Source organism: Acanthisitta chloris, unplaced genomic scaffold (assembly GCF_000695815.1).
Source record: "Acanthisitta chloris isolate BGI_N310 unplaced genomic scaffold, ASM69581v1 scaffold20202, whole genome shotgun sequence".
Classification (NCBI taxonomy): domain Eukaryota; kingdom Metazoa; phylum Chordata; class Aves; order Passeriformes; family Acanthisittidae; genus Acanthisitta; species Acanthisitta chloris.
This window is the reverse complement of record NW_008661267.1, coordinates 43,363-56,976: the sequence shown is the minus strand read 5'-3', so window position 1 is coordinate 56,976 and position 13,614 is coordinate 43,363. Positions and strand designations below refer to the sequence as shown.

General features: G+C 40.7%; 1 protein-coding gene across 1 annotated transcript in view; it reads left to right on the top strand.

The window, feature by feature from the left end:
* Positions 1-1,120: 1,120 nt before the first annotated feature.
* COL4A6 (collagen, type IV, alpha 6) overlaps positions 1,121-13,614 on the top strand; it is a gene marked incomplete at its 5' end in the record, with an annotated part of 41,672 nt that continues 29,178 nt past the window's right edge. The window contains 9 exon segments of the mRNA XM_009070172.1: positions 1,121-1,255; positions 2,989-3,033; positions 8,488-8,604; positions 9,460-9,528; positions 10,705-10,740; positions 11,162-11,224; positions 11,854-11,889; positions 12,023-12,064; positions 12,562-12,654. Coding sequence (XP_009068420.1) covers positions 1,121-1,255; positions 2,989-3,033; positions 8,488-8,604; positions 9,460-9,528; positions 10,705-10,740; positions 11,162-11,224; positions 11,854-11,889; positions 12,023-12,064; positions 12,562-12,654 — 636 coding nt within the window.

Below are 13,614 nucleotides of genomic sequence, written 5' to 3'. Positions count from 1 at the left end.
TCAGCCTGGAGAAGAAGATGCTCAGGGAAGATCTTGCTCTCCACAGCTGCCTGAAAGGAGCCTGTGGTGAGGTCGGGCTTGGTGTCTTCTCCCAGGTGACTAGCAGTAGGACAAGGGGGAATGACCTCAAGTTGCATCAGGGGAGATTCTGGTTGGATATTAGGAAAAATTTCTTCACTGAAAGAGTGGTTAAGCTTTGGAAGAGACTGCTCAGAGCAGTGGTAGAGTCACCATCCCTAGAAGTGTTCAGACAATGAGTAGACATGGCACTTGGCAAAGTGGTTTAGTCGGCGTGGTGGTATTCGGTCAAAGGTTGGATTTTATGATCTTGGAGGGGTTTTCCAGCATTAATAATTTTGCACAACATCACCAGCCAGTCAAGGGAGGTGACTGTCCCACTCTGTGCTGGTGCAACCTCACCTCAAGTGCTGGGTGCAGTTTTGGACGCCATCAAGTAAGAAGGATATTAAGCTATTAGAGCATCCGAAGGAGAGCTATGAAGTTAGCCCTGGTGAAGGCCTTGGGGGGGAAGTCATGTGAGGAGCAGCTGAGGTCACTTGGCTTGTTCAGCCTGGAGAAGAAGAGACTGAGGGGAGACCTCATATCAGTATACGACTTCCTCATGAGGGAAAGTGGAGGGACAGGTACTGATCTCTTCTCTTTGGTGACCAATGACAGGACCCAAGGAAATAGCATGAAGCTGTGTCAGGGGAGGTTTAGGTTAGAGACTAGGAAAAAGTTTCTCACTCAGAGGATGTTTGGGCACTGGAACAGCTCCTCAGGGCAGTGGTCACAGCACCAAGCCTGAGAGAGTTGAAGACGCATTTGGACAACACTCTCAGGCACATGATGTGGTTCTTGGTACTGTCCTGTGCAGGATCAGGAGTTGGACTTTGCAGGTCCCTTCCAAATCAGGATATTCTGTTATTCTATTCTATGATTCTGTGACTTTCCTGAAATAACTTCTAAAAACTCTTTATCTGAGTATGTACAGGGAAAAACTTTAGGATGTCCTAATGACCTTCAGAGGTAGCAAATTGTATTAAAAGTTGAGTTATAAAGAGTAATTACAAATGAGTTTGTGAATATGGTGCATTGATTTATTTTTATTGTGTGATAGGGTCGACCAGGTCCAATTGGACTTCAAGGACCAATAGGAGCACCTGGATTTACTGGCCCAGAAGGTTTGCCAGGAGCAAAAGGTGAGAGAGGAGCAGTGGGCCCCCCTGGACCAGCTGGACAGAAAGGTGACAAGGTAGGCTTAATGGTGACTTTTCTGTCCCTACAATAGATCTATGGCCTCATACATATTTTTTAGTGAATAAAGATAATCTTGTACTGTCTTTCCAGGGGTAAGAACACAACAGCATTTTGATAGTATCTTTAGGGTTTTATCTATATTTATTTTTGAATGATAATACAGATCCTAAAGCTGCTGAACACTGTAGCCATCCTGGTAGATGAACCATAGCCAAACAAGTGCTGCTGTTGCAAGTGGTCTTTCACTTCACATGTCCAGGGATACATGGGTGTTATTCACACTGTGTTCAGAGAGACCCTTAGCTGTTTCCTGTGTAGAAGATCCTGAGTTGGTATCTAGAAAAAAAAAAAAGGAAATGGATACTAAATGAGACCTGCAATTCAGTTTTGCAGATGCAAAGTTATTTCTAACAGAAAGGATATTATAAACTATGCCATGTTAAATGGAGTAGCCCATAAAGTGTAGATGTCAATAAATGGGCAGAAAGGCAAACATGGCAATGTCTCAGTGTTCTTAGGATCTCTTCTGCTGTCTCTTCTTAGGAAGAAAGCATCAAATGAGTTTGGAGCTAGGCCTGATTTCCAAAATCTGAAGGATGTCTGGGACATGAGGACAGACTTGCATCCTGGGACTATCTCAGAGCATCTTGCCAGTCTGTTTGATGCAAAGTGCTCAGGTCATGTGTGCAAATAAGGCATGTAGTTTAGGTACCAGGACCTGCTGAGCAGAGGTTGTTTGCCCAACTAGTGAGAGATGAGCTAGATAGATGGAAACTTGGTGTGTTCGTATGCTGCAGATACACCCCCTGCTCATTTAATATTAGTCAGCATGTTTGGGTTCTAGTCACCCTTTCTCATAAGACAAAGAACTAAGTAAACTGAAAAAGATTACAATTAAAGGCATTGCATCAGTGTTGAATTCACCTGAAAGGCAAGAGAGGATTCAAAACGAGGACTGAGTGCCAATATGAGTGATAGCATTGTCATAATTCTAGCAGTTGACACTGAAATCATTAAACCCAGATTTTGCGAGACACAGAAACTCAGGATAGGAACTGGCCTTTAATGACTGAAACTGTTTTCCTTGCCCTGAAAAAAGTCCCTCATTGACTCCAGAAACTTCTGTTTCTATCCACTGAATTTGGCATGCCATAAGATTCTCTCTTTATCCCCTGTGGAAGCGATATACTTTACCTTTCCAAAGCAATAGCAACTTAGGCTGGATATTCTGCTTACACTGTTTTGCTACTATCCAGGGTACAGCAGTAAAACCAACAAATTATGGTAAATAATAGCAGTGCGAGCAGTGATGGTCTGAAGTTAATACTGTGGTCTGCATGTCTTGGGAGGGTCCTATCCAAGTATAGACCAAAAGCCACATAAGTCTTGGAAAATCAAGTATGGCACTGAGAGTTAAGCTTATACCAGATTGTTGATTTTCTTGGCATCTTGTTTTCCCCAGATGTGCAGTAAGGGATTATATTTTTACTTTAAATTGCCTGATTAAAACATTCCTGAAACACTCATTTGGCATCCAGTCAAGCTCAGATGCTCAGTTCCTATCTTCACTGACCTGAGGTCAGAGAGACTCTGCATGAGATAGTTTCCTCCTTTTGGTTTTGAAAGCTAAAGTCCGAGACCAAAAGTGTTGGCATGAAAAATGTCTGACAGGTAACTGAATATACAGGCTGATGGAAGCAAAATATAATGTGTACTCTTTTTCTTCAGGGTCCAATGGGAGTTCCAGGATTTCAAGGCATCAACGGGATCCCAGTAAGTTTGCATATGTAAATACAAACTTTGGTCACAACCAAAAGCACAGTTAGACTGTCCTGGCACATGCACTGTGTGTCTTGCAATTGCTTGCTTCTCTTTGGAGGAAAATACCCATTTGCTAGTCTGCCTGGTGATCCATGCTAATCTGTAAGAGGTTTGGATCCTATTATAGGATCATAGGAAGTTGATACATATCAGGGAGTGAGGCTGAGAGTCATTGATAAGCTTTTCTTTCAGCGCCATGTTCCCTCAGCAGCATGTTTCCTCAGCACTATGTCTAGAAAACACTGTATCATAAAATCATAGACTTATAGAATTGAAAGAGACCTCAGAGAGTCAAACAAGCATGATCAGCTGTGCTTCAGACCATTTTTAGATGTCTGAACAGTGATGAGAGCTGAGGCCCTCCACAGAATCCTTACTCTCCACTAAGTTCTAGTTCTGGTTTAGGTCAGGTGATAGAGGTAGGTAGCTACTTTCCCTGACCATCAGGAATTTTTCATTTCTTTCATTCTTTAGAACTTTAACATTTGAGTGACAGTTGTTTACAAAAACTTATGTGCCTAGAGCATTTTGGCCAGCTTTTCTTTAGTTTTTCCCAGTGATTTTTGCAAAGATGTCTTACTTTACCTTAGGGGAATTTTAACGGGGCCAGGTTTAGAAGTTGCCTCAAAATTCCTTGTTCTTTTTACACTGTTGAGCTCATCCTGCTTTCTCCTTCTGATATTAGAATTGTTTTTACTTTCTTGATGAAATTTTTCCCTCCTCTGTAACACTGTGCCTTCAGACTATACTCATACTCTTTTTCATCTTCCCTGTTTTCTCAGCCGGCCAGGAGCTCCAACAGTTGAGCTGTGTTTTCTTACTCCCTATCAAAAACTGAATTGTGATAGATTGGCTAAAAATGCACAGTTGGCCCTGTAAATGAGCTTGATTCCAGTTCCTTCCTGGCCCTTGTCCTTCACTCCCCCTCTGCTCATCCTTGCCTGTTTTCTCTCCTGCTCTACTCCCTTGCTGATATTTTTTTTCTTTTACCACCAGCCAACTCTCTAGGTCTGAAGAGAACAAGCTGTTCCCATAATACTTAATTTAATTGAACACACTGTGGGAACGTGCTGTTCTCAGGCTATTTTTTCAGATGAGCCTCTGGAGAAGGGGGATTCCCAACAATGAGTGGAGGCAGAGACACAGCAACAGCTATTGCCAGGTAGTTGGCAGCAACAGGCATTCCAAGGAGAGAGTAGAGGTGGCACATGAGTGGATTCAGAATCTCCAGCATGTGCAGATCCACTCTGTCTGCTTTACAGTATTCTGCAGGTGTGTGATGGGGAAGGGGCAGATTTTGCTGTTCATGAACAGCAAAGTGCTCAACACTGCAGCTCTTCTGTGCCACAACTCCAGGGCAGAAAAAGAGGCAGGGGGGAAACTAGTTCATACTGTTTACATCCTAGCCACTGAGATAAATACTTCCATCATAGGGTGAAAATAGCAACCATCACTGCTTGAGAAAATATTTTTACTTTGGCCATTGCATTTCAGGGTAGGGAGTAGCTGAGGTTTGTTGTAAAGGGTATATGAAAATATGCACATTATACAGATGTGTGAAATGCAGAGCAAAGGAGAGAGCTCGTGTGTGTTGTTAGATGAGAGAGAGAAGTAAACATATATTGCTATCTCTGCACAAGAATTAACATCTAAATATGAAGAGAGGTTCTTTGTTGTATGCAGGTATGTTAGCGTGGGCAGGTATGGCTTAATCATGGCCAAAGGACTGCAAGGCTGTTATTCAGAGGGGTATCCCACTATTGACTTTAAGGGAAGTGATATTCCACAGAGTTCCCTTGGAGAATGCTGGTGGCAAGTAAATCATGTTGTTGCAGCTGGCCTGACTAATCCCTCTAACCTAGTAAATACAGCAGCTACATGTGTTTATTGCTAGACTTTCATGTCACGCTGTAGAAGAAACTTTCAAATCCTTAGCCCTACTCTGGAAGTTTATTTTTTCATATAGGACAAGATTCAAGGACACCTCTGACAAAGGCTGGAACTGGAGCTGGGAGATGTATGCAGCTTTTCATGAACTGTCCAAGGAGTTCTAGAAGGAAGAAATATTTTGATGACAAACGAGCCCTTGTCTGTACCATTAAAACTAGAGCTACGTGAAGAGGCAAAGTTTTGTGACTCTCCTAGAGGAAATGCACACTCTTGGTGATGGCCGTAAAAAGGCCACTTTGCTGTAGCAGTCCTGAAACTGTTTATCCAATTAGTTTTGTATTCACCCTTAATTGCATTTATTTCTCTGGGTTTAACTATTTGTTGAGCTCTCCTGTTGGGATTGTCTTTGTGCTGTTTGATTTAGAAAAGAGGCCCCTGGGAATCACAGTGTTAGTGTGCAAGCCAAGAGTCAGATAAAGTGAGGGCCTAGATAACCAGTTCAAGTTTCCTTATCTGTTTCACAGGGAATATCTCCTTTTGTGAGAACAGGGAGCACAAGTGGTCTCTCCAGCCTGTGTTTTAAGTTAGATCTGTAACCTAGTCACCCTGACATGTCTGAGTGAAGCCTATGAAAACCTCCTGCCTTAGTCTTTTGATGTGCTTATGTTGAATTGACACATCTGCCAAAACAGGAATTAGAGTAAGTGAGGGCAGTGAAACTATTAATCACCATTTTTTCAGGTCAAGGTAGCTCTTTAAATCAGTATTTTAAATCCCTGGGTAAAAGGTTCAATTAAGGCAGGACTTTATAACTATCAAGGAAGTCAGTCGTGGGTGTTCAGTAAGGTAAGGTACTTACAACATTATGAACTCTGATAGCCGATTAGCTAGAAAGTAGGAAACCCTGTGCATTTTTTTCCCTAAAGCAAAAGAGACAGCATGTGTCTGTGTGTGCCTGTGTGTCAGTCTGTGTCATGTTTTGGCTCAGAACCACAGGCTTAGATGCCACGGGATTAAGTGACAGGGGCACGGATTTATTTAACACACGTAAGAAATCACTGTGGTCAGCATACTTTGTCCTCTCTCTGTGAGCCATTCTCACATATTAAGAGGATACCAAAATCCTTTGGGCTGCTTTACAGGCTATGTTGGTCCAAGAGTAAGATCTCACCCAAAGCATTTCCCAGGACATGAGGCCACCAGCCAGCTGCTTGCCACGGGCTGGCTCTTGGCCAGCACTAAAACCTTAGCAGCTTGGCTCCCTGTTGTCTCACTCTGAGGGGCAGATGTTGGCTGTTCAGCTTCGCTAAACCTTGCAGCTGGTCACCTTATGCTGTAACCAGATACATGTGCACTTGTCCCACATAGCTTCTGGTTTTGTTGATGCTATAAACAAAGTGAAAGACCTGGTAGACACTGACTGCTGTGGCCTCCCTCTGCAGTCACAGCCTGCCCTGTCAGAGACTTGATACTCTTGGCTATGACATCCTGCATGGACGGAGGAGAGTGGGTTGCCACTGATTTGTTCCAGTTTTGGGAACCAAATTAAATAATTTCTAAGAGATGAATGTAAGTGGCAATAAATTGGTGCTTCAACCTATTCCTGTCACTTTACCAGGGCCTGGCAAGTCCCTGCTTGCACATCACATGTGGGTATTTTGACAAACCAACTTTAATCATCAGAGCAACTGGCACTATTAATGCACTGGTGTCTGATGCTAATGCTTTGGGATGACTTCATTCCGTGCCTTGCTAAATCTCAAATTTATACTTGTCTGGGTGAGCTGCCTTCATCCTGTAGTTGAGACACACTTGACATTCATTCAGTTTGTACCTTATTGACTGACAGAAAGCAGATCTGAGCTCTCTCCATTATGTTGATACAAATCTCAATGCAATTGCCAAATAAGCTGGACCAAGGACTTCATTGGACTGAAAATTAGCTCCCTTAAGAAACAGAACAGTTGTTTCCCTGCTGTGTTTGTTACCTGCTGTGACTCACCTATTCTGGCTATGCTTATGCCAGCATAGGGAGGAGGTAGGTGTGAGTAAGCAGGAGTGTGCAATAGCCCTCCTGGCAGCAGCTGAGATCAGTGATCTGTAAGTATTTACATAACTATGGCCTCAGTTGCTCTGCATCCTTGGGAAAGTCACACTCCTACTGTGTACCCCCAGCTTCCCATCCATAAAATGAAGATTATAGCATTCGCATATTTTTTCAATGATTTAAAGATCATTAGATAAAAGGCTTTACATTACTGCAAAATTCTCATTGAGTTTGGTCAGAGCATATGCTATTGGCTTGGGCTAGGAAGACCTTTAGCCGTGCACATGTGCTTTGGTTTAAGTGTCAGGCATGAAGGATTGTTAATGTTCTGCTTTATCTCCATTTTATCCATGTTTATTTTTTTGCTTTCCTAATGTGAGTCATAGCATGTTTAGTGCCATATCTTAAGGATGAATCTTTGGGATCAAACAAAAGTACTTTTGGGATGAGTCAAGATCACCGTGTACAGAAGAGAGTGAGAGAACTGTCAAGTTACTGATACTATCTCTATGAGTTTAATCTTTCATCCTGCCTCAAAATGCTGAGTGCCACAGGACTCATTTGTTTGAAAAGGGGTTTAGAGTAAGGAGCTGCTTGAAACCTGGCAATGTGACAGACAGTTCTGCCTTTCTGCATTCTGCCCTCACATACCCCTATGACACTGAAGAAAAAGTAACTAAAGTCTCAAACTTTGTTCTCCTTTGCACCAGTACCATGCTGACTAAACTCCAGTCAAATTCATAGGGCATAAGAGGTATGAAATCGTAATTAGGTACAATTGTATTCTGTTCTGCTTGATTAATAATTGACCATTACAAATACTTTTTGAAAAATAGTGTTAGTTTAATTGGGTCTTTTTCCCAGTTGCTTTGCCTAAGGTCTTAAGTTTAATATAACAATAAAAGCTGGTTTGTTTGAACGGCCTGATGCTAGAGCTTAAACATCTGTTGATCTATTAAAAGAAAGAATCCACGCTGGAGAGGAAGAGAAGTCAGTGAAACTTTAATCAGATTGGAATTATAAATGCTCAGTATTGTTGAGTCTGACTCTGCCCTTGTTTTCACATGAGTAAGTTCCATTCCTGGTGTCAGGTGCACACTTGCGTGCTGTTTGACACTGTGTTACATGCCATATGTTTCAGGCTGCTGTGGGATGAGTATTGCCCTTTTGGGACCTACTCATGCACAAGTTATGTACTTCAGAAAATTATCCCTTGGAGAAAAAGGTAATCAGATGAATGCAGTCAATGTTCTAGGATTTAAGCTTTAGGAAGGACAAACAGTGCTGGCTGAAGGAGCTGCTAGTTCTGTTGCACTCTGCCATACACTGAACTTGGCTGGGAGTTAGTTGTGCATTTTTTTTTGTTTGTGTTGCCCTTTGGGAAGGAAGATACAGCTTTCTGGGGACAACAGTATTACTAATAAAACAATGGATCCTGTCAGTCATTCTCTCTTTTTCCCTTTACACAGGGTCACCCTGGGCAATCTGGACCTAGAGGTTTGCCTGGCCTCGATGGCTGCAATGGTACTGTTGGGAGTCCTGGCATTTCTGGATCAGATGGGTTTCCTGGCCTACCTGGACTGCCCGTATGTCCCAGCTCAGATATGGTGTTCTGTAATCACTAAGCCACTATTTTCTTTATGTCACATTGTTGGAGAATTAACTGCCAAGTACTTAAGAAGAATGCTAATAACCCTAAATTTATTAGCATTGTTAGAGCTCAGTATAATTTTCTTATTGAAGCTCCATTCTGAGGATAAAGTTAAGATCCTCTGAATTCAGTGTATTCCCACACCAGCTATACTATAGTCACTGGCAGTATTCAAGCTAGCTCAGAAGAACATGTCAAACATCTTCTGCCTGACGCATTTCAAGTTAGTGAATGCTGATTCAGGAAAGGATGTTATGACATGTTCAACTCTATGCATCAACTTTTGGATGCCCTCCTTCAGGCCTTAAGATAGCCAGAACCTTCAGACTCACTGATTGTTAGTAGGATTTCCTTTCCAGGGTATGTATTTTACTTTTGAAAACACTTTTCTACCACCAGGTTGGAGTTTCATCTAGCCTGCATTGGGTACCTTAAAGTTACATGTCTGATCTATTCATCTGGAGTCCCCTCTTACAGAGAGTGGTACTCGTGAGAGCAATTCTCCCCCTTCCTTTCAGGATGAATTGCCTGTGGAGGTATTGACTGTAGAGGAAGTGAAGGTAGTAGGATTAGTTAGATCCTTTGGGGAATTATAGTCTTTTATAAAAGTGGTTATTTTTGAAGTTAAGCAAAAAAAACCCCATACCAGCAGCATACACCTTGCTGGAGCTAGGAGTTTGCCTTGTTTATTGTGCTGAATATAGATTCTTTCAAAACTAAATCAGTATTTTTCTAGAAATTTATTTTTTACTTTTGTTGTTGTTGTTGTTTGTTTATTTTTAAAAATCAGGGTCGTCCTGGCCCAAAAGGACTTAAAGGAGAACCTGTTTTTACTCAAGGCAGTCTTAAAGGAATGAAGGTAAGACTTGTCATTACATAGGAGAAAATGCAGTACAAGAAACACTTTGATGTCCTATAGGCTGCAGGGCTGATACTGCAGGTTTGATTGCTCATGGTGTCAGCCATGGGTGTCCTGGGCATGTCTGAATGCAGAGCTGTGAAAAAGCCCTTATAATAACTTTGTTAATGACAACACAGAATACTGTCAGAACGTGGAATTGCTTGGTCTTTGCAGAGATCTTGTTCATCCCATACTGGGATGCTAGGACATGGCACATCCTGTTACTGCTCAGTGCACATTAAGATTTCGACTGTGAGATCCCAAGTGCCTCCCAGTGTTTTTTGTACTGGAAGGTACTAGTAAGCAATCAGTCATATTCTTGGTTTGCATACATAAATATCATATTCCATTCGTAGTATTTCATGTTTGTGGCTATGAAGTCAAGACTTTATTCTCCTATTTAATAAGGCACTTGCCCTGAAAGGTCTTATCAAGTCTGTAGTTTTAATTTATTTTGCTTCCTGTACAGAAAATGCAAACTATTTTCTTGAATAGGTCCTTGAATATTCTCATATAAAAGATTTGGTTCTTCATTACCATGAAACAAACACTCACCACCCTACTATGGTTTTGATTTTTGTCAGAAGTACTAAGTTTGGAATAAATCAACAATCTTTAGCAACTAGGTGCTTCATTAAATGTTGCGAATATTAAGAAATTTACTCCATCGTATAAGACACTGACACTGTTGGTCAGAATTAGAAAGTCTTCTAAAATTCTACCCACATTATATACACTAGTTGGTAAAAGTTAAATAGGTCTTTATTTACTTCTGTATTTATGGGAAATACAGATAATTTTATATGATAATTATATGCTTTTGCATATTTTATATGGTCTTATAATTAACGTTTTTGTACTGTATTTCCCAGTGTTTTTACAATTATGCTTTTTTTTATGGCACTTTACTTTCTCTTTTTGCATGTAAATAAAATGGTTTTAATTTCTCCAGAGTTTTTGAAGCTCTCTGTTACCCAATTCAAATATGGAAGCACTGGTTAAAAAATATTTTCCCATTTACACTTGATCTAATATTAGCTAACAGCGAATATTTCTGTTTAGAGAAAACTTGATGTTCCTTATAGTTTGTTGCAATAATGTTGTGTAATTTTACTCAACGTTTATAATTTTTAGGGAGAAAATGGTCTTCCTGGACTGGATGGAATTGCTGTAAGTTACTAAATTTGGGAAATTCTGACTTTAACGAATATTAAGTAGGTACATTTTTGTGTACTGGTTCTCAAGGACAGTTTTCACATTAGTGGGATGTGGATTTACATGTGTGATACCAATAGTGTGAGCAATTCCAGTTTTGGTATGCTATGAGTGGATCAATGTTATGGTAGAGGAAGTCAGATTTTTCCTATTGTCTATTCCATTACTCCTTTTTCAAATCAAGCTCCCTTCTACCTCTGAACCCTGTAACTTTGATTTAAAAACTGCATCTAATAATATGAAATAGATTGTTACAGTATTTAAATTGGCATGCTTAATTAAGGGATATTGCATAATGATTCCTGAGACTCACTTTGGTGGGGTTTGATGGGGTAAATGCTACACATTCTGTATTTGTTCTCTGTTGTTCTTATAGGGCCCCAAAGGTTTTCCAGGTCCAATAGGTTCTGCAGGCCCTATAGGATTACCAGGTTTGCAGGTAGGAGACCTCAACTGTTGCACTTATTGGTAGAACAGTTCAAACTGTTGGCAGTTTACCCTCCTTGTCTGTATTTGTCATGACAATGAGCAAAAGTGCATGTGCATCTGAAAGGACTGAGCACAGCTGACTTCAAGAACAGATTGCTCTATCTGGGATAGTTTAGTCTGATCACAGGAGCAGATGCCTCTCTCTGGAGCATCTAGAGCAGCAATCATGAATGAAGGCTCCAGCAAAGCTCAAGTGCTGTCTGCAAACACTATGTTACGCTGTTGTGAGTGCTGCCTTGTCTCAGAGCTAGAGGGAATAGGCTGATCTCTGCATGTTTGGAGCCTTTGTTATTGTGAACTGTGCTAAAGAGTTGTTTTTTCAAGATTCTGCAAGAGTTTCCACTGGGCAGAGGTAAAAACAAACTACATGCTTGTTGATTTTAAGCTGAAGTTTGCTCTTAATTAGTGGCAGTGCCAAAGGACTATGCTATTAGAGATAGGAAGACTTAAGACCATGAGTATTGCTTTTGCTTTGGAGGCAAAAAAGTTCACATACCACTGCAGATCCCAGCATTGCTTTAATTGTTTGCATCCTAATTAAGGCAAAAGAAATAAAATCTCACTCTTGTTCACATTTAGGGTCCAGTGGGTCCCCCTGGGCCACCAGGTCCAAAAGTAAGTACCTCCCTTTCCCATCTTCTTTTTGCACCTGATTGTTGGGTTTTTAACAGTGCTGTGGGCTTAGATAATAGTGATGCTGTTGTTACTGGTTTATCATTCATTCATCCTTGTTTTTTTTCTCTCCTAGGGTAACATGGGATTAGGCTTTCAAGGAGAGAAAGGAGAAAAAGTAGGTAAAACTTGTTCTGTTACGGAAAGAACATGAAATAATACTCTAGTGTTTCCTCACAGAAAACTTACTATGAGGTCTCCATGCAAAATTACACTGGTGTAATGAGGCTGCTAAGGTTCTCAATTTGGGGCTTGATTCTGGTGATATTAAAATTGGTTCTAGGCATTCTACATTTCTAATTGTTCCTTCTTTTCTTTTATATTTCTCCCCAAAGTTTTTCTGGAATGTTTACCTGTTGATTCAAAAGCTGAGCTTTTTTTTTTCCCCCTTGCCATGTTTCATATCCACAAGTCTTTGGATACAGATGCATTTTGTTCATTTTGATTTCAGTCTGATCATTTGATTTCCATGACCAAACTCCTGTGCCAGCATTCAGGCACACAGATTTACATATATGAGATATAATTAGACTGATTATTTTTTTATTTGTAGGCCAGTTCTATAGAATATCAACCATGGTCTGACCATGTTAATATCTTCCTCTTCGTCAACAGGGCGATGTAGGGCTGCCTGGTCCTCCAGGTCCCCCACCATCCACTGGAATACTGGAATTCATGGGATTTCCAAAAGGGAAGCAAGGAGAAAAGGTCTGTAAATTCAGTTTACAAACTCTCCCTTTCCACATCCTCCTTCTTTCAAGAATGAACGAAATTACTGGACAGTGAGAGCTGTTATATTTCCGAACCAAAATAATTTTCTGTACTAGTTTAATCTGCCAAATGACTGTTAAATAAAAATAGTCTCAGCTCAGAGCATTGTGGACCATTAGAGAATGCAAACCCCCCAGAAGGAGAAATATAAAAGTTTTTAAAAAGTTTTCAGCATTAATCCTAAAAATAAATGAATGGTAGTTTACTTTTGTTGGACCTATGAAATTGTGTCAGCTGAAGCAAAAAAACTCAAAGCAATTTAGAGAAATGAAAGCTCCTGTTCTTTTGCTTTGGTGCTCACTACTCTGAAATAATCAGATTTCTCACCTTTACTTTGTTATTCTGACATTTACTGAGCTACATATATGGGTCATCAGTGTTTTTGTAAAAGCTATATGGATCTTGAGTTAAAGATTCTCAGCACACATGATGTTCAGGCATACTGAATTAATCTGGTTTGGGAGCCCAATCTGAGTTTGCCTAAGCCTCTGCATAAGTCATGAGAGAGATTGCTGTACTTGATAGAGTTACACTGGTGTGAGGTGAGATTCAAACAAACACCATTCCTTTGGGCTCACTCTTGGGTTTGTAAACACATTGCTATCTCATCCTGTGTTATTTTGCCTCTTTCCTTGAAGTAGTGTGCACATTCCAGTTTCCTAGATGACTATATGAAATGCTTCTAGTTTGACTTCTAGCGGTGGGGGACAGTAGAGCAGCACTTCCCAAGCAGTGGTCTTTGAAGCTATGTAGTTGCACCAGCACTGTGTTGAGAGACACTTTATCTGGCACACAGTTACACAAATCCAGTGTACTTGCTAACAAACAAATTTCAAGGCCTTACTTTAGGTGTCAGGAACATGATGACTGGATTGGGGAAAGTCTTGCTTTCACAGG